The sequence below is a fragment of the Cyprinus carpio genome, chromosome A1, assembly GCF_018340385.1.
Source record: "Cyprinus carpio isolate SPL01 chromosome A1, ASM1834038v1, whole genome shotgun sequence".
NCBI classification, from domain to species: domain Eukaryota; kingdom Metazoa; phylum Chordata; class Actinopteri; order Cypriniformes; family Cyprinidae; genus Cyprinus; species Cyprinus carpio.
The window spans coordinates 963461-988582 of record NC_056572.1 but is presented as its reverse complement, the minus strand read 5'-3'; the positions used below and the strand labels follow the sequence as shown (position 1 = coordinate 988582).

Sequence of the window (25122 nt, the reverse complement as noted above, 5' to 3'; positions counted from 1 at the left end):
TCATGAAGCTGCGAGGTGGGTGGCTTGGCCAGCAGGGGGCGCCTTAGATCCTAATTAAAAAGTTTTTATTATTGTGTTTCCAAAAAATAGACTCACCTCACACTGTACATTATACATGTCGCATACAACAAAGTACCAAAAAATACCATGGGGTTTAGGACATGAACCAGCGTACCATGTGAATATCACAGTAAATTAAAATCAAATATCTTGATGTGCGTGGTATTACCCTCTGATACATCACTTCATGATGGTACCGCCACAGTACTTTTTGTGAGGGGTATTAAACAATCTCTTTTTATTATATATGTAGTAATAGCTTATGTTTCCGTTAATGTATATTTCTTTGTTTTGTACGTTCCTGTGATGTCAAGTATCTATAACGATTCACGACATTATCATGAAGTTAATGATGATTTTGTCATAGTCTGTAATCCTCTAATGAAAAGTTTCGCTGGTTATTGCAACCCAGTTTCTCTCATAATTATATAATAATTACTTCCATGTGTAAACAATGGATTTTACTTTAATATAGAACACGTGTATAAAATGTCAACGTAATTTACAAATAATGACAATATTACTGAAGTTGGAGTTTAGGGCCCACTTTAGATTAAGTGTGCTTAACTACCATGTGCTTACATTTAAATTAGCTACTCATTTGATACAATGCACTTATTGTACACATGCATATTTTTACATTGTATTTATATTTGAAAATCCTGTCCTGTAGTTACATCTGTAATTCATTTCTGAAGTTAAAGCCATAATTACACTTTTGAGCCCACCTCTATCCTTTAAACCTAACCAGACCACCAAGCCTGTACCCATATCCAACCTCAATCGCAGAAAAAGTGGTTTGCGATTTAACACAATAGGTACAGTATGTTTTAATTCATCTGACCACTGGATACTTTATGCAGCACTCTAAGTCGATTCGTCATTACTTAAGCCACGCCCCTGCAGGGGTAGCACCGTGCTCGTTCATCAATTGCACGCTGCGCGTCCGCTATCTCACGCGCGTCCCTGCGGGTAAACAGGTAGTCCGGACTCGCGCGCACGTATCAGTTCTGTAGCTCTATACGGGACACGACACAGAAAACGAGGGGAAAGAAGACAAGAAAGAAAATAAAGACTGACAGTGGTGCCTAGAGCGACAGAATAGAAAAACGCGGATAGAGAGGAAGAGAAAGCTCGAGTGATGACAGCGGCGGTGTTCTGCGGGGCTTTGCTGATGCTGGCTCTGGCCTCGGGCGGGGATGCTGCGGGGGAAGGAGGAATCTCGTTCGAGTACCACCGATATGAGGAGATGCGGAAAGCGCTGGTGTCCGTGTGGCTGCAGTGCCCCTCCATCACCCGCATCTACACGGTGGGGGAGAGTTACGAGGGCCGAGAGCTTCTGGTGCTGGAGATGAGCGACAACCCTGGGGTCCATGAGCCGGGTGAGAGATGACCATTCGTTATGTCAGGTTATAATAAAGGAAGACAGACCATCGTTGCATTAACTAATGAAGCTCTGTAGAGCAGCATAAGCAAGCATCTCCCTTTGTGTGCCATGTTTATCCATTCTACATGAAATTACGTCAGGTCGTTAATCACTAAAGGGTGTTCTCAGATGACAGTCGCCCTTCTTATGAAATAACCACATTTGTATATGTATAGGCTATTTCACGTTTCAAGCTCTTTGCAGACGATACATTTAGTTCTTTAAAATATATATGCGAGGAGCCCATGGGGATCCACTCGATGGCTATTTAAATAATTATTTTTTAGGCATTCTAATGTGTAATGCAAACTTGTCTCTAGGCCTATTGAAATGCAACAGTGATTGCATTAGAAACTGCTTTGCAGGGTCATAAAGGTGTGTGCTGTTTAATTGAATCATGTTCCAAGTGTTTCATAAATCATCGCGCGGATGTCTTTCGCTGCTCACTGTGACGCGCAGGTGCGCTTTGGTGTGTCTGCGCGCTCCCGGAGCTCACTGTGCGCGTGGACGCCATTTTGCGAGGGTTGCAGAATTTCATCGCTTCTTACTAAATACATACATACATTGACATAAATATTGATTATATCGTTTATAAGCTTACTTACAGAGACTTCAGAGTGAAGTATGAGGGAGCCTTCGGTTGCCTAAATGAGTTATACAGTATTGTCTGCTGTCATTATTCAGAAAAAAAAATTCTCTGTTGTGGAGCCAATCAGACTAAAGTATTCCAGAGAGTCTTAGAATAAAATAAGTATTTTTGAAGTGCACATTCAGATCTTTATTGTAGGCCTACACGTGCAATTTTCGTAATGGTTGCACAAGACAGGGTTTGAGTAATGTAGGCTTAAACATGAAAGTAATATTCATGCTGTCATTTAGTTTGTGTTGTGTAGGCCTATGTAGGCTACTATGGTTTTAAATCTTTGATGTGGAGCTGTGTATACTAATTAGTTAATTTAGTGTGCTCTGTTTAGATTCGGGATGTACTCCATCACAGTCTGGGACGGATTAAGCTAATCACTGAACAACTCATTCTGAAACCTACATAGAGATGCATTGGTTATTTATTAGTGTTAATTTATTGATATTTTGTGTTCTGGCTTCAGTACGTGAATACTGAAGCTCAATATGAGGTATGATATTATATTTATAGCGTATCAATGGCAATAAAACACATTTTGAATAGCTAAAAAGACTTGAATTTATAAAACAGGCACCTATCTTTACCCTATAATTTAATTTATTCTGACTAGACTGACGTCATTAATTATCATCATTAGTTAATTTATTAGATATCATGATCTAATGAACAATAAAGCATTAACCTAATAGTCTAGGTTATTTTTAAGTTCTGTATATACTGATATAATATTTACATTTCAAATTGTATAAATTAATGAAAAATATTTAAAATAAAAAATCTCTATTGAACAGTAATAATAATTTTTTAAGAATAGATATTTAATCTATTAGTTGACAATAATAATAGATTAATACATTTCTGTAGAATGCCAGTTCAGCTCACTTTCAGTGTAGTCCTGGACATATATTATAAACAGGCATAGAATATTTCATTTATTTTGAAAAATGCTGAAGTCATGCATTGGATTTCTATTATCTGCACATTAAGTTCATCTGTTGACTAATCAAAATGCAAAAAAAAAAAAAAAAAAACTTAGCAAAAAACAAAGCGTTGATGGTGGGTAGATCAGGAGCCGTTATCCTAAAGGTAGGTCCCCTGTTCCTTAAATAGTATGGTTGGTTCTCCGTATGTGTGTTTGCATAGATATGACTCATTGCATTAAGTCCTGTATTGCTACCAGATGAGTTTCCAGCACCACCCACACCCTGTAGCTGTGGCCAGCCCACTCAGCAGCAGCGTACAGATGTGAGAGTGAGAATGGGTATCAAAGAGAGGCCCTGTCGTCAGTCGGGTGCTGCTAGTGTCGAGTGTTACAGCTGGGCAGAAATAGCTGTTGCCCTGGAGACAGATCAGCTTAGCACCGTGAGCCATGCGCTTCCCTGTGCTCAGTCAGATGAGGAAGAGATGAGTGGAAGAATTAGCGTGCGAAGCCACGGGGCTGGGACACGCTCAGAAACAGGCCATCTGGTGCTCTGCTGAGTGAGCATGTGACAACACCTAGATCAGATACACACATTCACACATACGACAAGATCTGCCCTTTTTACTGCCTCGTTTCAAAGGGGTGTCTTAAAGGGATAGTTCACCCACAAATTAAAACTCTGTCATCATTTACTCACCCTTATGTCGTTCCAAACCTGTATGAGTTTCTTTCATCTGTTGAACAGAAAAAAAGATATTTTGAAGAATGTTGTAGCTAAACAGTTGACGGTAGCCATTGACTTTCATGGTATGAAAAAAAAATACTATGAAAGTCAATGGCTACCGTCAACTGTTTAGCTACAACATTCTTCAAAATATCTTTTTTATATTCATACAGGTTTGGAATGGCATGAGGGTGAGTAAATTACAACAATTTTCTTTTTTCAAACTGATCAAGTGTTTTGTATTTTAATATTAATATTGCATGTGTATATTTGTATATTGCACTTTCAACGAGTAGGTATTCTGTGACTTTTTTAAATTTTAAAGCATTTGAGGGACATGTCCCATGGTGTTTGTTTTGAGAAAACATAAAATAATACAAAAGTACAATAGTTTGGCGTAATTCATTGAATTGCATTCATTGTAGTAATAAAAAAATTTCATTATTACCGGTCCAAATTGTAATATTTCACTGTATCCCACATTTTTTACAACCCTGTTACCGGATGCATTTTCCCATATGGGAAGACAAATAATTAATATCAGTCCATTGTTTAAATTTTTTACGCAATTTGTTTATTCATCAAACTCAACCATTGCTCAAGTTATTGTAAGAAAAAATGGTTGGGAACATGAGAAAAAATAAATGGGAATTATATATTAATCAGTAAATACAAACAAACATTAACCAAACTAAACTCGCTAGAAAGTAGTAGCTAAATCCTGGCTAAATATGCAACCCTGTGACCCATTCTGACATAGTTTAAAAAATATATAATTAATTTAATTTAATTTAAATTAATATAAATATTTAAATATTATTTAAATAATTAAACAGTTCACCCTCAAATGAACATTATGTCATCGTTATTCACCCTTTCTCATTCACAGAATTCTCATTTTTGGGTGAACTAGCCCCTTAATTTTTATCTTTATTTAATGTTTAATGCTACAAAATACGAATAGAACACAAAAGAGCTAATTTACAGTAGTCTGACCTCCTAAGGTTAATAATTAACACTTTAGGTTAAGGTTAAGCACCTCTTTTCACTGACCGTTTGATAAAAAAATGCTCATGTAAACTGTCATATATTATTTATATTTATACATTTTCCCACTGTGTTGTACATATTTATTGTACAGGAAAATAAGAGAATATCTGAAGCAATTAAAGCTCTCTGTCTCTTTGTGGGTTTTTGCACAAGGGGTGTGAAGAAAGTGGTATCTTCCAGTAAGTGAAAGTTCATTAATAATGCATGCTAGAGGGATTCCACATCTGCTTTCATCCCTCTCTTTCCCTCTCCCTCTCATAGATCACACAATCTGTTCTATGAGATCATTAGTTATTTTGGACAGGAATATAGTTTAGTTTTTTTGAACAGTGTACAGCATTCATTTTCTTTAAATCATCATCATCTCTGCAGTCAGATTGTGGTTTAGATTGTGTGAAACGTTGCACATTTCCTGACCGTGTGTGTGCTGAATCAGTTATCTTGAACTAATGGTCTCCTTTGGTCAACATGGCCATGGAAACCTGTGTGTCTTTGACGTTACTGGTACTGTTTGTGTATGTCTTTAAGACTTGCGTCATACACACACACATATCGTGACTGATTGAACTGATGGATTCATGCATGGATGGGTTTAGTAGAAAGAACAGGATGGAATCAAAACTAAGTGTATAATGCTGATGTTTGAGGTTATAGAGAGGAAGAGAGTCTTTGATGTTATGTAAATGATGTTGTGATTTTTTGTCATCATGTGGTCAGATGAGGATTATAATGATTAGAATAAAACCGCTTCCTCTCTCTTTTCCTCTCATGAAGGTGACAAAGCAGTTTCTGCTCCAAGGCACTGCATTTCTCATCTTTGAGCTCGCTGCATGTTCTCTCAGTGTGTGTCTCTCAATGTGGCAGTAAAGACATTTGCTATTTCAAATACATTCTATTCTTTTAGACTTTCTAATCAGCAACGAATCCTGAGAAATGTATCACAGTTTGCACAAAAAATATCAAGCGGTTTTCAACGTTAATAATAAACAGCAAATCAGCATATTAGAATGATTTCTGAAGGATCATGTGACACTGAAGACTGGAGTAATGATGCTGAAAATTTTAATTTGCTATCAAAGGAATAAATAACATTTTAAAATATATTCGAATAGAAAAGAGTTATTTTAAATTTCACAATAATACCATCTTTACTGGATAAATGTTGCTTGAATGGGTAATTTATAAAATCTTGCAAAATTTGAGATTTCGTCAAGATGAATTAACTCCATAAATTTGTGAGATTAATCTTTATTTACTGTATTTATCAGCAGTCCTAATGAATATATTTATCTTACTGTGGGACCCAATATACAGCCTACATTTGCTTGCTGAAGGAATTATGGTATGTTTACAAGTTGTTCTGTGACATTTCATCTTTATTCAAGAGTTTTTTTTTTTTTTTGAGGCAGATTTTTTTTAAGCAGTTGCTAATAAGCAATGCATGATAACCTCACTTGTTAGATATCTAACTGTCACATAAATATGAGTTTATTGAACATTGATTTAAATAAAAGAGACCTTTCAGTTACATTTATACACTTTTAGACTTAATGAAGGCTGTGGGTTTGTCTAACGAACAGATGTGAAGTTACACAAATAATAAAGCTAAACGCTAAGATGAATAAAGTTAAGAAACAGAATGCTGTCTCTTTAAATGTTTGTCTTGAAGTATTGTTCTAAATGAGGTTAACAGATACCATGTAACAGTTCTTGTCTTTCCACTGACGCATATTTTCTTAGAAAGAGAACAAAAGAGAAAGAGGGATAAAGAAGGTAGGGCACAGAAACAAAGAGTGGAGAGACTTGATGAGATGATATGAGTGTGTGAGAGATGTGTTGATGTTACAGAATATGTTTTGAGAGAGAGGCGATGATGACTGTATGGCTCTGAAATGTGTTATTTTAGTCTTTTTGTTTGTCAGTTTTGCTGATAGATTAGCAGTTTTCCCTCCTTCACCTCATCTGTACCGCACATGATTTCCTCATCACTGCGATCAAAAAAACTTTACTTTCTATCGGATAAGACGCACAAAACTGTGTTTCATATGAAGGGGAAGTCTGTTCTTCACAAGCTTGTGTGAGATTTCACACTCTTTGCTGAAAACCCTTCACCCATCTCGTTTCATTTTGAAACTAGAGGTGTAAAAACAATTTTGACAATGAAAATTCACAGCATTACTTATGGATCTTACTGTAAGTATTACATATACATTAATGTAAAATAGTGAAGACAACATTTCAGTTTGACTGACACCTGTACCAATATTAATTAAGATAAAGATGTAAGACATTTAGCAGAAGCTGTACATTTAAGACATTTGAATAAAACGAGTGAATTTTCCAGAACTTTGCATAACTATTTACATATTTATAATGCATAGTATATTCCTATTGCTGTAGTATAATGATTACTGATAATTATAGCATAAATAAAATAATAATTAAAAATCTTATATCAATTTTTTAGTCAGTAAAGATCAATATTTCCATACAAATGATTCCCCCAGTTAATCATATTTTTGAAAAGATGACTCATACCAAAACAAAGAAATATACAAAAAACAGTTTTGGATGTGTGTTTGTTTATTTCAAAATGCCTTTGAATTCAATTTACATATATTTTTATCAGTAACATTTTAGCTTGGGGACAAATTCTCACTATTAACTAACTGTTAAATATGATTTTTGCCTTAATAAACTCCTTATTTGCTTCTTATTAATAGTTAGTAAGGTAGTTGTTAAGTTTAGGTAAAGGTTATGTTTAGATAAAGGGATCTAAATTATGATCATGCAGAATAAAGCAGTAATATATGCAAAAAAAAAAGTCAAATCAGAAAACACCTTCACTTTTTGTCTCTCACACGCTTTTTCTCACTCACGTACCCATCTACACACTCACGCACACATTACACATTCATCCGCACATTTCCTGCGGACAGGCCTGGGAATACTTTGCTTTGACTTTAACATCTGTGAAAGAGCTTGGCGGTAATTTCATTTTGATGTAACTGGAGCTTCAGAGTCTGGTTGTAAATGTGACAGGGACATACGTCCTTATTTAGGAGCTTGAACACACACACACACACACACACACACACACACACACACACACACACACACACACACTGTGGATATTCTGCACATGCTGCTCTTTAATTGTGAGATGTAGAATATTTGGATGTTTAAGGGAGGCAATGAAATAGACGGCTATAAAAAGGCCAAAGCCTGCAAGGACCCCTGCTGAATAAAGCGGCGCTTCCATCTGCTTCCAATCTGTGTGCATGGCAAATAAATGTGCGTCCAGTACTGTATACCTTTGTTTTCTTGGCTTTTCTAAACGGGTCTGTCCAATGTAACGTCCTTTTCAGAGCAAACGTCCTATATAAGGTGCTTATATGTTATATAATGTTTACTGCACAATGGCAGGTAAACATTGTTTGCATGTTGTGTATCTGTATAAGTTCAGTGTGGTGCGATTATCAGGCCGAATTGTTCTCAGAAGCTCATGTTTCTGAGATTAACAAAGAAAAAAAGCATCTAGTGTCCTTTCCTGACCTTTGATGATTTGTGCTTGTTACCTGAGGGATGAAGTGTGTTTTGAAGTGCTTATGTCAGTGCTCATGTTTGAGCATGAAATTGTTGGGGAGGGATTAAGTGGGCCAGGGCTTTGTTGTGTGAAAGCAGAGAGGATTCTGGAAGCACTGGTTCAGATTAGGGCTGCACAATTAATCGAATTTCTAATCGCGATTATGGATGCCACAATTATGTAGAGTAATTGTTTAAAGTGGCAATTAATCGTTCAAAGTCCACTTATGTTATTCTGCATACTTAAGATGCAATTTTTTCTTTCTACATGTTATCTTAAGGGTTTCCCCCATTATTTTAGTTTTAGTATAACATTATAATACCATTCATATTTTTATTCTTTTATAATTTATAGAAGAAACCAATCTGATGTATAGTTGACATTTGAGGCTTAATACTAAAAAAATAAGTTTTTCAGTTGGAGTGTTTTCAGCTTTTTTATTTTCATATAAAAATATGGCATGCAGTTGCATCAAACAATGGTATAAACATCATTCAATGTAAATTGTGATAACTGTTATTAATAATCGCAATTACAATTTCAAGGGAATAATCGAGAATTATGATTTTTGTCATAATCGTGCAGCCCTAGTTCAGATGATATATAATCTCTGTGTTTTTTTGTATATGCACATATATTTTACTGTACACTAGCATTTACAAAAAAGGGGTTGGTAAGGTTTTATTAATGTTTTTGAAGTTGTCTTTTATATGAAGGTCGTGTATTACTGGTTTGATTTGAATGTATTGTAAAATTTGTAATTTAATCCTGTGATTCTATTTGTGTATCTTTGAGTTAAGGTGTTGGTTATTTATATTGATTTAGATTGATTTTGTTTGTTGTTTTGGGTCTTGTCTCTCTCAAAACCACAACAACACACAGACACTTTCTCCCCACATCTTATATAAAAACAAAAATCCAACAAATTATGTTTTTCTCTTTGGTTTAATTTTTGGTCTGACGGCTTGATGCGAGTCTTTATTCTTTTTATTGCATCTTACATATCATATATACTCCATCTGTGCAGTCAATCCAGCATTATGGATGTTATGCTGATTAATATCCTCTCTCTCTCTCTCTGTCGTTATGCGCATGTGTTGATCTTGACATCTGGCTAGGTGTTCTCAGAGGAGGAATTCTCAGTAAATCCACAACCTAGACCAGAACCATTCAGCACACTCTATAAACAAGGGGAAACCAAAGTCATTAAAGCAAACAAATAAGACCATGTCTTGATTATTCAAACAGAGAGGTTACTGAAGAGAACATTAAAAATAACCAAGAGGAAGTGAAACATCTCATATAAAATGAATAGAAAATAAAACAACTCATAAAGTATTTAGTTTGACCTCCTGGGGTAGAAATGACTCAGTCTTTAAATAGTTTCAGGCCCTATTTGTGGAAAGTGACAAGTATAATAAAATATCCTTTAATTATGTGGATATTCCTTCTTTATTTCTTAGTACTTTATTTATTTTGTAAATTCCAGTGTGTTTTTCTTCTGATATTTTCTTATCAGCTGAATCCTTTTATTAAGAGAAAAAAAATCAGCTTTAATTCAAGTTTTGAAATTAACAGTGTAATGTGGTAACTTTGTCCTAAAATGCCAAAATATGATAATTAAGTAATGAACTCAATTTTAATATATATATATATATATATATATATATATATATATTTAATATTATATTTTTATTTGACATTGAATTTAAGGTAATGTTATTTTGTTTGAGAGTGTGAATCTCTCTAAACCAACCCAGTAGCATGATCGTAAAATTTCTATAATAATTGCTAAATGATTGTCAAATTCTCCAAGACTTTACGTATTATCGGTTGGTAAGATACTGGTGATGTTGTCTTTGAAATTTATACGTGTGATTCTCAAATAGTACAGATCACTTGTTAAAAGATAAAGCTTGAATTAAGTGGCATCATTTAGCATGGGATCATTAACTGTGTTTGATTTTGTGTGACAGGTGAGCCGGAGTTTAAGTACATTGGGAACATGCACGGCAATGAAGCTGTGGGCAGAGAGCTGCTCATCTATCTGGCTCAGTATCTCTGTAATGAGTACCAGGAGGGCAACGACACCATCATCGACCTGATCCACTCCACACGCATTCACATCATGCCCTCCATGAATCCTGACGGCTTTGAGAAAGCTGCCTCACAGGTAAACACACACACACCTTACACAAGATATTCAGTATCGCTTCATAAACTGTTCATGATGAAGAGAATTGTATTTAGGACTATAAAAAAATATATATTGATTTAAGGCATAAGATGACCAGACTTCCTAGTTTACTGCAGGACAGTCTCGGTTTTTGGTGTCCTGTGCTCAAAATGGACATAAGATTATTAGTTTTTTTAAGATTATGGTAATTTTGCTAATAGTATCATTATTATAATAAATGTGTGCAGCCCGGTGAGATGAAGGATTGGTTTGTGGGCCGCAGCAATGCTCAGGGGATCGATCTGAACCGGAACTTTCCAGATCTTGATCGCATCGTCTACATGAATGAAAGAGATGGTGGATCCAACAACCATCTCCTGAAAAACATGAAGAAAGCTGTGGATGAAAACACCAAGGTGAGAGAGGGTTTGATCGGCTGTTTGTTAAATGTTGTAGCATGGTATTAGTGGTGCTACACATCTGGAGCATCAGTTCTTGAGCTGGTGAATTGATTTTTTGATCTGTGTGTTACAGCTGGCACCAGAAACTAAGGCTGTCATTCACTGGATTATGGACATTCCATTTGTGTTGTCAGCCAATCTGCATGGAGGAGACGTGGTGGCCAATTACCCATATGATGAAACACGCAGTGGTGAGAAAACACCACACACACACACACACACACACACACACACACACACACACACACACACACACACACACAAATGTATATATGCCATCATATATGATCATAGAATTAAACCAGGAAAATTTGATTGGCTATTTTTTAGGGCTGTCAAATGATTAATCACGATTAATCACATCCAAAATAAAAGTTTTGTTTACATAACATGTGTATGTGTACAGGGTATATTTATTATGTATATATAAATACACACACATAAATTATATATTTAGAAAATATTTACATGTATATACATTTATATATTTATATTCTTATATTTTATATTATATATAAATATATTTAATATATAAACATAACATATTCTTCTTAAATATATACATGCATGTGTGTGTATTTATATATACATAATAAATATACACAATATACACACATATATTATGTAAACAAAACTTTTATTTTGGATGTGATTAATCGTGATTAATCATTTGACAGCCCTACTATTTTTTTGTTTGTCCACCAGGTTCTACTCATGAATATAGTGCTAGTCCAGATGATCTGGTGTTTAAGACTTTGGCTAAGGCCTACTCCAGCTATAACCCAGTGATGTCCGACCCAAACCGGCCGCCATGCCGCAAGAACGATGATGACTCCAGCTTCAAAGAGGGCATCACTAACGGAGGAGCCTGGTACAGTGTGCCTGGAGGTATAATAAATCCCTCATATACTGTATTTGTTATGTTAAGGTCTCCACATACTTTGACAATGTAGTGAATATTAATAATAATAAAAAAAGTCACTCAGTGTTAGTTGCCAACCTTTGATCTTTCCCTTTCTCTCTGTCTGTCAGGTATGCAGGACTTTAACTATCTCAGCAGCAATTGTTTTGAGATCACTCTGGAGCTGAGCTGTGATAAGTTTCCTCCCGAGGACACACTCAAACAGTACTGGGACCAGAACCGTAACTCACTGGTCAGCTACATAGAGCAGGTACAGCCCAATCCTTCCTGATGCCTAGTTTTTGTTTGAAAATGCCGGCAGGCAGAGAGTTGTTTTGTTTCCTGTGAAGCTCAGACTCACGAGTCAGGATTAGAGGAGGGTAGGTTTCATCCCTTTCTGATCCCTCGTGTCCTTCACAGGTTCACAGAGGAGTGGCGGGATTTGTCCACGATCTCCAAGGAAACCCCATCTCAAACGCTTCTATTTCTGTTGAAGGAATTGATCACGATATCACCACAGGTACACACACACACACACACACACACACACACACACACACACACACACACACACAGCTATCTGAATTAATTTAAAGGCTAGGCACAGCTATATATATATATATATATATATATATAGTATATAGTATATATATATATATATATATATATATATATATAGATATATATATATATATATATATATATATATATATATATATTAGTGACCTAGAAGTAGAGCAAAAAAATAATATTTAATATTACAATTATTGTAAATTATTATACAATTGTATCAAATATAAATTTTAATTGATACATCTTTTTTTAAATGCCAGGTTTTGAATTTGGACTTTATATATTTTATTCCATGGATTTATGTGCTTCCTCAGAAATATTATATTATATAACAGAGCAAGTAATGAATAAAGTATTTTTTGTAACTGTTAAGAGAATTACAATATTACAAATATTAAAAAAAGGGTTATTGTTATTATTATTATTATTATTATTATTATTATTATTATTATTATTATTATTATTATTATTATATTTTAACAAAAAATTAATAAAGTGTTTTTTTAAACTCTATATTGGAATTCTGTCTGCAGAAATTAAAACAAGTGACTTGTCTCTGCAAATTAAGAAAGCAATATATATATATCTATATATATATATATATATATATATATATATATATATATGTATATGTATATATATATTTGCCTTTCACCTTTAAGATATGATCTGCCACCCAGTTAGGTTTCTGTTGAAAACTTGTGTGTAAAACTGCCCTCTTCTGGCCACTTTTGGAAGTAAAATTTCAAATGTAAATCACTCTCTCTTTTTTTTTTTTTTTAGCTAAGGATGGTGATTACTGGCGCTTGTTGGGTCCTGGTAACTACAAAGTGTCAGCATCTGCTCCTGGGTACCTCACTGTGGTCAAGAAAGTCGCTGTTCCCCATAGCCCTGTCACACGGGTAAACACACACCCTCTCGTCTCTCCCTTTTCTCATTGTATCTCATGTCCTATTCTGATGTCTCCATCTTTCTCACTCTCAGCTGGATTTCGAGCTGGAATCGCTGGAAGAGAGGAAGGAGGAAGAGAAGGAGGAGCTCATGGATTGGTGGAAGATGATGTCAGAGACACTCAACTTCTAACTGACCTGAGGCTTGGGCCATCACAAGCATTGTGGGTGTAAAATATTTATTGTTGTTGTATGTGTGTGCTCATCATCTTAAAATAACATAATTCAGTTTATTGGTTCGTTTTGGCTGTTTTGCATTAGAGGTACTGCATTTTAACATTTATAACAGCCGTATGCACATTAAGCCATTCATACATGTTAACAAAGACAGCCAGTGTTAAAGCTAAAGCTACTTATTTGCATATATGGTTGTCCTTGTAAATATGGATGAATATAAATAAATGAAATGCTATGTAGGTCTGGTAAAGTGCAAGTTGACCCTATTGTAGGGTTTTTTGCGATTTCGATCAACCAGGTTAGTGTTACTTTATAGCAAGTTTCCTGCAGTCATGCAAAGATTATTACTGTACATGCACACACAGAGAAGAAACACGCAGAACACACACAGTTGATATTGTGCAGGCCGACTGACCTATCTATCACTCTTTTGTAATGTTGTGTTTTACACTGATATTGTGAGATTATTTTGTAACTATGATCACCGATCACACCAACCAATCAGAGAGCACTGTGTTGTGATGAGTTACTATTTATTCTGATTATGCCTGAAGCCATTGTAGACTCATTTACACCTGTTCTCAAGTCTCTTTCTGTTCCTGTGGGTTTCAATAAAATTATACTTGATGTTTTTAATGGGAGTGCTTTTGATAAACCTGTTTCATTTACAAATGCTTTAATAAATAAAACTTTGAATATCATATCCAGACAATTGCTCAGATGAAAAGAAAATGGAAGAGGTTATCAAATGAACTCCTATCTTATGTTATAAGAAGTATATAGGAAATTAAATAATTATGAACGTATGATAGATGATGGCTATAAATCTGTATTATCTATGTTTGTTAAGCAGACAGTTTCATTTCAGATCATATAAAGTAACAGCAGATTTTAATGGCACAAACTAATAAAATAGACATTTATTTGGATCTGAAGGTTTTGTAATCAATACCAAAATGCACAATGAAAATGTGCCTGATGAAGTACTATCTGCAGTCTTTATTGAACGTTCTGTAATATATTGTCTTTTTTGTCTGTTTCAGTATCTTTATAGTTAGTGTATTTCTGTAATATGAAATGGCACGTTAATGCTGAATCAATCAACATTATGATCAAGTCTATAATCCTGCATTCAGAATTTCTCATTGATTTAAATGTTAATCCTCTAGTTTGGGAAATTTCTTGATATAAATTAAACCCAAGCTTAAACTTTCAATATTAATGTCATAAATTGGCATTTCAAGTCAGCTTATGTACTTCTCCTTTGAGACTTCAGTGGTATGTCTTGTATATGAATGTAATGATGGTTTAATCGAATGATGCGATTCGCAACCAAAATAAACTTCCCTTTCTGTTGTAAGTCTGCTTCCTGTTTTTCGTCTTTCTATGCGATAAAACAACTTTGGTCACATTTGTCTGTTTTGTCTGAATAGCTGCAATTGCTAATATTTGTACTAATTAATATAAGTGCAACAATATTGCAGTAGCATGTAAGGTCTAGAAACAAATCAGTCATTTACTTAATTATAAGTTCCAATTTATTTGTGGTCAGTCAACAAGACAAAAAAACTTCAAGCCAAAAATACTTCATGATTGTATCCAGTGTCCAACAATTAAAAATATTCAACATCATCATTTTGGTATAATCTGTTTTTTTTTTTAAGAAGAAAAATCTTTTTTAAAAAGAAGAAAAAAGAATTCAGAGAATTCAGAAACACTTGTTATTAGCGACACCTGTGGCCATTAAATTAACATCACACAAAAACAGAATTCATAAAACCCACTTAATACAAAAACCTATTTCCCTTAAGTGGACTGCAGCTCGCACTCCTACTCGTGCACTCATGCTCGCACTCGTGCACACGTCACAAATAAGAGGCTGAACGTGATTCATGGCCTGTTTATACTCTTGAGTCCTGATGAAGTTCTTTTTCGTTCTTTGCTTTAAAGTAAAAAGTTGGAAATATCTTTGCAGTGATAAACTGCTAACGAACATGCAGACGCCATCCTTGTTGCTGAGATCGACGTTTAGATGAATATGTAAATAACAAAATAAACACACACACACACACAAAAATGACAGCAGTGAGAAAGCAGCGGTTAAGAAAGCATCTAATAACGATGTGGATATGTTTACACCAGATCTGCATTTTCACTGCACTAGATATTAACTGTTGGGCTGGAGTGGTGTGGAATGGATTACTTGTGGATTATAATTGTGATGTTTGGACTCTCATTCTGACGGCACCCATTCACTGCAAAGGATCCACTGGTGAGCAAGTGATGCAATGCTACATTTCTCCAAATCTGATGAAGAAACAAACTCATCTACATCTTGGACGGCCTGAGGGTGAGGACATTTTCAGCACACTTAAATTTTTGGGTGAACTGTTAACTTTAAGTCTCAAGCCTTTGCAGTGTAAACGAACTTGCCTCTGAGATTAAGCAAAAGTTTGTGAACAAAGTCTGAAGTTCATAAGTTTACATGTCTTCGCTAAAGGTAAATTTCACTTCTTTACTGCTATTCGCAAAGTTCTGCAAATAATGTAAAGTTGTGTAGACATGTTACTCAGTTCTATTCTGTAGTTGCTGGCATAGCAGATCCAAGCAGTCTCACCTATTCTTCATTCCTTACCTATTAGCATAAACCTGATCAATACTATTGATCAGAGAGGAGACAGCAACTGTATGGCAGTTCTCCTGTTAGCCCAAAGGGATCTCATAATGCCTAAAACAGCAATACCATCTCTACTTCTCTCATTTCTTCCCTGTGAGAGGGCTGAGAGTAGCACTGATATGTGTTTAATTAGAGCTAAAAAATACACATGAGCTCCAGTCTCCCAGGAGAGCTGACTCCGATATTGTATTGAATGCATTAAACAACAGCACAAAGTTTCACAAATGGCCAATTACTTTACTTTTGCACTTGAGTATTTGGAGTCTTGGCTTACTTTGGCATGTTGGACACTTTCTTTTCTGATTGCTTCTCCCTCTGCACTTTTCCTAAAAGTTCTGTTCTTTTTTCTTTCTTTTTTTCAAACACGGCCCACGTCAAAATATTAGGCCTATATAAGGAAATGAAACCAGTGAAGAAGAAAAAATTATACATACATAAATATATATATTTAATGATTGCAGTGACATTACTGTGAAATCAAATTTACTAGACATTTCTTGTGAACATCAACAGATGGCGCTGCTGAAGCATTTTATTAAATGTTGGCTAAATGGGCAATGAATGATAACTTATATGGTAGACGTTTAGAGGAAGAGTTCTTATAACTTCTTAAATCAGCTCTCATGTACAAAAGTGCATATATCTTTTAAATTATAGCCATGTTCCACACATTCATAAGTCACTGAGACTCTATAGTTTTAAATTAAGCAACATGTGAACTGACACATAATGTTGTTTTACCACATTTCCCCAGTCATTGAGCGGTGGCTAATGCTCATAAGGTGCCCACATGATCAGCTTAAACATTCAAAATGTTAACATAAGCAGTCCTGTGGATCCTTGCTGTGGTGCAGAAAGAGTGTGAAATCAAAAACATACACATAAACTCTCCCAAAATGAGACACAAGAGAAATTCAGGCATCAGGACTGAAAACGACATGAGATAGATATGGTCACATGATAGCTGTGTATTCAAGTGTGTGTGTGTGTGTGTGTGTGTGTGTGTGTGTGTTAGTGGGGCAGCATTGCTTTGATTCGAGACCGTTTCAAATCCTCTCCTCCTCAGTCCTCTTCCCTTTTTCTGTAATACTCCTTTGTTCTTCTGGGTGGCCTAACCTTCTCTTCTTTCTCCAAATATCCTTCTATCACTGGGCTGTGAACACCATCCTAATCTTTGAGTGTGTGTGTGTGTGTGTGTGTGTGTGTGTGTGTGTGTGTGTGTGTGTGTGTGTATACAGTATGTGTGGATGTCCAAAGAAAGAAGAATTAGAGAGATTCACATTCATGTTTGTGAGTATCTGTCGGTTTGAAATAGTGTATGTTAATGTTTGTGTTGTTTATGCGAGTGTGCCTGTGGGGTGTGATTGTGTGTGTGTGTGTGTGTGTGTGTGTGTGAGAGAGAGAGAGAGAGAGAGAGAGAGAGAGAGAGAGAGAGAGAGAGAAGGGGGAGATGCTGGAAAGGTCTTTGGGTCCAGTATATGTATTGTGATGGTAATCATGAGATTTGATCATCCTGTATTCTTCTATGGTCTCTTTTCTGTTTTACATGCTTTGGCATTCTTTGTGGCTGTAACAAATATCACTATTATTATTATTATTATAATTTTTTTTTTCATAAAAAAATGGTGCAAAGTATTTTTTTCAAAATAAAATAAAAAATGTGGACAAATAACACTATTGTTATTTTTCCTTTATTATTATTATTATTATTATTTGCATATAATAAAATGAAATAATACAATACATTTTTTGTATAGTTGGAGTCTGTTTACTATTGAAGTTTCGGCCACTGAATAAATTTTTTAAAAAGGTAATAGCAAGTTTTTATCTCAATATTCTGACATTTTTCTCAGAATTGTGAGATATAAACTTGCAATTGTGAGTTATAAAGTCAGAATTGTGAGTTTAAGAAAAAAAGTTCTGAGAAAACAAGTCACAATTGAAAGTTTTTATCTTGCAATTCTGACTTTATTTAGTGTTTAGTCCACCTAAGGCCACCTAAACTGAGACCAATACCAGAATTTGTTGAGACCAAGTCAAGACCAAGATCAAACCAGCACTTCTCAAATTCATATAAAAGATCCACATTTACTTCCTGAGAAATATCTAATATTTAATCAAGATAGAATAATAAGACACTATAGAGAACGGTCTCAAAACCAAGACATGTCTTGAGTACTACAACAGTATTTCTTTCTCAGAATTGCAGGTTTAAATTCTGAGTTTTTTTCTCGCAATTGCAATTTTATATCACGCAATACTGACTTTATAACTCACAACTGCAAGTTTATATCTCACAGTTCTGACTTTATAACTTGCAGATGTGAGTTTATTTCACAATTCTGAGAAAGAAAACCAGAAATGATAGAAAGTCGCAATTACCTTTTTTATTTTTATTCACTGGCAGAAACGGCTTCCATAATTTAGAGATTATCATGTACAAGAAAACCAATGAACTGCAATAAATTCCCATGGACTTGCATTGAAGGAGATCCCCGATTCATACTGGGATCAGAACACTATAGAGACTGATGGATTGGACTCTTTTAAGTAAGAACATCCTAGCAACTGTATAGTAATTTGCTAAAAAAAAACAAAAAACAACAACAACAACACTCAGATTACCATAGCAACTACAAAATAAAACCCTGGCAAGAACACACAACACTGTAGAATTATGGGGGTGAGTTTTGGACCACTCACGTTTTCTGCAAAAAAATCTAGTTTAGTAGTACCATTGGCTGTAAGTATAGTTCAGACTTTGGTATTCTTGGCTATATTGCTGGTACATGTTATAGTCTTTTCTTCCAGCTGTATGTGATTATGAATAACTCAAGCAAAGCAGCAATTACCCATGAAACTCTTCTAAACTATATCTATTAATCATGATACATGCTGGGCTACTGTAGTGGAATCCAGCAGGGAATTAAATTAAGTTTGTGTGTGTGTGTGTGTGTGTGTGTGTGTGTGTGTGTGTTTTGTGTGTGTGTGTGTGTGTGTGTGTGTGTGTGAGAGAGAGAGAGAGAGTGAGAGAGAGAGAGAGAGAGTTCCTTTACCTCCTTCACTTTCTTTTGATAATCTTTCTTTATTTTTATCTTCTTTGCGTGATCCTGCATCTCTCTTGTTATTTTAAACAGTACAGTGCAACCTCTTTTTCTTTGTCTTTGTAACAAAAGTCACATCCTGAATACAATGGTAACTCTCTTTCTCTCTCTCTCTGTGTGTGTGTGTGTGTGTGTTTGTGTGTGTGTGTTGCACACCGACCCTCCATTTCCCCATTGGCTGTGGTGGTGTCTGACAGACAGATGCCCTGGAGGTGTTTTAATGTCTGTTAGACTTTGAGTTTTATGTATCAGAACAGCTGCTGCTAGAGATCAGCCAATCACAGAGAAGAGCAGTCACCTCCACAGACACCTCACACAGACCCCGGCAGAAGCCTGCCACAGCCAATCAGAGCCTGCGTGTGATAGGTCACTACCCCAGGCGCATACACACAAACACATTTTTCACATTTCCACTTACAAATCCAAAGATAAAGTCTGCAAAATCTTAGATTATCAATTGTGAATCTAATGACAAGAAAGATAGCAAACAAACACTACATAATAAAACATCATACATATCTCTATTTGCCAAAAAAGGGACAATATCCAAGCAATTCTAGAAAAAAAGTGATTGAAGATAATAAATATAAAACTTATCAAGACATGAAAAATACTATATACAATATACCATATGTACAATGATTGTTTTGAGCTTACTCATCACGGCAGCACTTGGTTTCTGAGGATGTGCAGCTGAAAATGTATTTTGCTGCAATTAATTGGTCCACAGTAGTATCTACATTAGATCTGTTTCTGAAGAACTGAAAAACTGGCATGTGAAGGTAAAATGAAATGTGTAAAATGTAATGTGAGTATAGGTCACATGAGATAATATATATGTTATCTGTAATATGAAACATATATTGCATGCCTTTTTTAATATCTGAATGGCTACTTTTTAATGGTCATGGAGAAACATGCTTTTTGTGTAACATGACATGTTTAGCAGCAGCTAACCAGGTTAGATGCTTACTTGTCCATACTAACCAGCAAAAGCTCGAGCCCCTAGATTAAACAACGGCTGTGATTTTATTCTGAATCACTATATGGCCAGACAAATGAAAATGAAGGCATGTTTCATTAAGATCCTGGCTATTTTTATTCTTTATTATTATAGATTAAAACAGACACTTGGGTGAAGGTCACTCACAGTGGACATCCAGGTCTTTTTCTGTTCATACTGTGACAGATTTGTTTAGCCACACTTTTGACTAACGGAGTAAAGTCTGATCTGGTTTGCTGCGTATTCAGGTAAAACCCTGTTAGTCATTTTTTTGTAAAGACTGTATTCGTAAGGCCATTTCCAGAAATCTGCCCTTTACAAGTAGTAAGTACAAACACACACACACCCCAACCTAAACACACAGAAGCTCCTTTAGTTGATGTAACAAACCTCTCAGTATCCTTTGACAAACACTCTTCACGTCCTTTTCCTGTTTCAAAGGGGGCCTTTTCCTGTTGGCACTGCCACCTCAGCTGTCCAATCTTCCCCTGTCCGCAAAGCCCGAGTGATTTGGTCTGCATGGCTCTTATCATATCTGGAGCAGTCCACACCTTCATAGTGAGGTGATGGAATTTAAATTTTGCATGTTTAATATCTATGTAAAAAAAAAATATCCAAATGAATGTATTTAGTATCATTAGAATGAGTGTGTGTAATTTACTTTCTTTTATGCTGTATGTTAGGTTAGGGTTTCGTTCAGTCAGTAACTGCTTGCAGAAATGTCCACACATACACACACACATACACACTCCCTAAAGCTGATCATAATGCACTTCCACTCTGGAGAGGAAACATATCTCACACAGCCAGAGACACAGACTCAAAGAGACACCAGTTCCTGACACACACACATACACTCTTTACTCAAGGAAAATCCAACATGCTGAATTACTCGACTGTGTACCTCATGTTCTTGTGAATGTACATTTCTGTAAAAGCACATGTTTTACAAGTATATATTTGTCTATCTCTCCTTCTGCAGCTGTTCTTTTTCTTTTGAATCCTCTAATCGCACTGGTTTATATTTAAATTAGAATATAAACAATTGCTGAATTAAGTTCTGTTTTAACTCTAAACCTTATCTTAAGTGCACACACAAACAGTGTGCATTGTGTTCATGGTAAACCAATACCTTTATGTGTTTTCTTTTCATTCCACTGTTTCTCCTTGTCTACTGGTCTGCATATTACATATTCTCACCATCCTTGTAGGTGGAAATGGGTTATGTTATAAAATATTGCTGTACGAAATAGTAAGATACATGATTTTTTCAGCCTGTTAGAAGCTTATAATGTAAACAAAATAACAGTAAAAATGTTCAAATCTCAGTACATCCATTTCACTGACCTCGCTTCTGTCTCCTCTCTCCTGGAACACACACACAGCATTTAAACAGAGGAAATCCTCTCTTCCCGTTGGCCGAGTGTGTGTTTACTCACAGAAGGAATCCACTACACTCCAGAACTGAGGTCACACACAGGGTCAAAGGGCACGGTCCCTCACTCAACACTTACACGTACAGTGTGTACCAGACTTCACCTCTCGGACCGAAGCAGTCTATGTCTTCCTCTTAGTAATTCACTCAGGCCACAAACACCCACAGACTGTTAAGTGTATTATAAAATTGCATGAAACCAATTGACACAAAAAACTGAATATTTCTTCTGAAAGAATTGAGGACCATGCAAATATAAAACATAGTTACTCAACAGTAAAGTCCACCTCAAATGTGACATTTGAGGACGGACCAATATTATGCTTAGACCTCAATTTATATAAAATTATCATTAAAAAAAAAAAAATCATTCAGAACATTATACAGGTTTGATTCTGATTGGTTGAGCAGCTTTCCATGTGTTCTAATATAACAGCAAAGACTTTAGAAGTACCAAGACAGTGTACTCATATTACAAATGGGAAACATGCGATATGATGGAATAAGCCCACTATAAATTAAAGAGCCAGTCACCAATTGGTAAATCATTGCATCACTGCACCTGCCATTAGAGGCTCCAGTTTCCGAACAGTTCTAAGAACGTCAGAAACAGTGACAATTACATTTACACTTGGGCTTGGTTGCTCACGTGATTAAGCGATTAAGACTTCACATGTACTTTGACTAGTCCAGCCTGAAAAATTAATCTGATTTGTTAAAAAAGCTGAATCATTCAGGAACCAAACAGGTGACTGCCTTAGTGAGTCAGTGAATCATTAACTTAACTGATTCATTAAAAAAAAAAAGAGACAATTCAATCAGGAACAAAACACCACTTGGTGTGCTGCTTGGAGCTGTTCTGTTGTGTGTCATGTGTTTTTAGGTTGTGGTTAGGATAACCATTTAGTACAATGCAAATGTAATTTCCAAAAAGTTCAGATTCATTACAATTAATTCTAGTTCTTCAACTGTTTGTCTTCTTCACTCTTTTGGACAAGAAACAACCTAGTGTCTGCTTGATATGTCTGCATCAGGTCTGTGCTTAAAAGAAATGTTAATCATTTAGTTATGTCATTTAGTTTAGTTATAACATTTAGTTTAGTGTATGTAGTTATGCTGTTATCTTTTTCATCCCGCCCAACTGTATTAAAGGGGTCATATGATGCGATTTCAATTGTTCCTTTCTCTTTGGATTGTTACAAGCTCTTGGTGAATAAAGAAGATCTGTGAAGTTGCAAAGACTAAAGTCTCAAATCCATAGAGATATTCTTTATATAAGTTAACACTCGTCCACGCCCCCCTGAAATGGTTCGTTCTAACACGCCCCCACATCTCTGCGTCAGTATGTGGGAAGATTTGCATAACGCCAACCAGATGTTCATGCAAAGAAAGAAGGCGTACCTTTTATTCTCGTTGTAGTATTGTTGTTGCTGCCACCGCCATGTCATATAGACGCTGTGTGTTTCACTGTGAATGCAAAACTACTTTGTTTGGCCTTTCAAAAGACGACAATATCTGCTTCGTCATGCCTGGAGCTGATCCGTGCTGGTCGCTGAGGAAATACATCAACTTTGCACTGTGGATCGCAGAATGGGCTTTCACCGTGGATGAAGCAGAGTCCAGCCCGGGGGCGTCACATGTGGTTGCCGCACGCACAAGGTACGCTCTTCGTAGAATCCACCTCAAGCCGGCTGGTGTTACTGTTTCGTTGAGAAAGCAAAACTACTTTGTATTTGCCTTCCAAAAGAAAACACGACTAGAATCATGTTTATATCACGTTTATAATGGGTTTTATGTTTATGTCTTGTCGCTCCGGCTGAACAGGGCATCACAATAGGTTAAGGGGCATAACTTTTCCGTCACACGCTTGAGGCATTCGGCCAATCACAATGCACTAGATAGTTGGCCAATCACAGCACACTTTTCAGAGAGATGAGCCTTGTAAAAAACGACGCGTTTCAGAAGGCGGGGCATAGAGGAGAAACAATAATGTACAGTATGTGGAAAATAATGTGTTTTTGTAACCTTAAACCACATAAACACATTTCATTACACAAAATACACAAAATAATGTTCTTTTTAACAGCATCATATAACCCCTTTAAGATGTGGCAGACCAATCTGACATCAAAGAACTAGTGGCAACATAAGTGGCCTTGTGTCACCTGCATCAGAGTTTGAATACACAGCGAAAACTACAGCCAACAGCCAACTAGCAAGTACTAGCCTGTAGTATGTACATTCTTTGCTTGTGGCAGTAGTCTGTATTTGTCAAAGGAAAAGTGGAACTAGCACTTTGGATATACAAACCATAAACAAAGCAGCAACTGCTTAGCATTTTCAGTATAAATGATGTTGATTAGTTCATCTTCACTTTCTTCATTCCAGATGGCTTTTTTTGTTATGAACATTTTCATATATTGGAATGCTCATGAGCCAATCAGAGGAGTATCTCGCACGATGACTCTCAACACCGATTTAACATGCTAAATCTACTGAAAAGCCACTGATGATGAACAATCCGACTCGTTCCAACGGTGTAGAACACAGTAAAAACTGGGCTTACAGATGCTCAACCATGGCTATGTTTTCTAAACTGTCATGTATGAAGTCCAAAAATAATCACTTATTATAACTGTACCGTAGTGATTTGGGATAAGACAAAAAGTCGGGTTGGTAGATGTATTTATGATGTACTCACTCATTATATACATTTTGCTAATTTTGAACACAGAAAAAGTTACATAGTGTTGTCCATTCCAGGGCTCAACCGGACAGGTCAAATGCAGCCTGTGTCAGTTAATCTGGCACCTCCATGCTAATCACCTCTTTATTCAATTCATTTTCTCACTTACACCTCCATTCCAATGAACATAGGATTGCTGCTGAGGTTACTGGGGATCAGATGTCATCCATTAAAGTCCTGGAAAAGACCTCTGATTAGTGTTTGAGTAATGGCAGTGTAAACCACACTGAGATTCCAGTAGAGCAATTCAATCATTTTAGTTTTATAAATAAATTTGCACCTATTTCTCTCTTAGAAGTATGCACTGTGGGCAGTGGATACTGCTTGATATGTTCAGTTTGGTACACCACTGGGGGCAGTGCAAAATGCAATTTATTCCTGTGATGGCAAAGCTGAATCAAAGTTCTGTGTTACATGATCCTTCAGAAAACATTCTAATATGCCATTTAGGTACTAAATTATTATTGGTGCTCAATTATTAAGATGTTTTCCTCCCGTGTGACTGCTG

The 25122-nt window shown here is 35.8% G+C and overlaps 1 protein-coding gene across 1 annotated transcript; it reads left to right on the top strand.

Annotated features, from left to right (window-relative positions):
• Positions 1–990: 990 nt before the first annotated feature.
• cpe (carboxypeptidase E) lies at positions 991–15009 on the top strand. The gene is made up of 9 exons (XM_042777412.1): positions 991–1442; positions 10388–10584; positions 10836–11003; positions 11122–11239; positions 11754–11936; positions 12081–12220; positions 12370–12469; positions 13306–13424; positions 13507–15009. Exons 1-9 carry the CDS (start codon positions 1202–1204, stop codon positions 13603–13605), a joined length of 1365 nt encoding a protein of 454 aa, XP_042633346.1. The 5' UTR covers positions 991–1201; the 3' UTR covers positions 13606–15009.
• The last annotated feature ends 10113 nt before the right edge of the window (positions 15010–25122 follow it).

What these genes read in the sequence shown, in the direction of transcription:
- cpe (XM_042777412.1), top strand. Translation starts at nt 1,202, where the DNA reads ATGACAGCGGCGGTGTTCTGCGGGGCTTTGCTGATGCTGGCTCTGGCC. An exon ending in ATATGATGAAACACGCAGTG is followed by an intron (nt 11,240 to 11,753) that starts GTGAGAAAACAC and finishes TTTGTCCACCAG; the next exon opens with GTTCTACTCATGAATATAGT. An exon ending in CTGGTACAGTGTGCCTGGAG is followed by an intron (nt 11,937 to 12,080) that starts GTATAATAAATC and finishes TCTGTCTGTCAG; the next exon opens with GTATGCAGGACTTTAACTAT.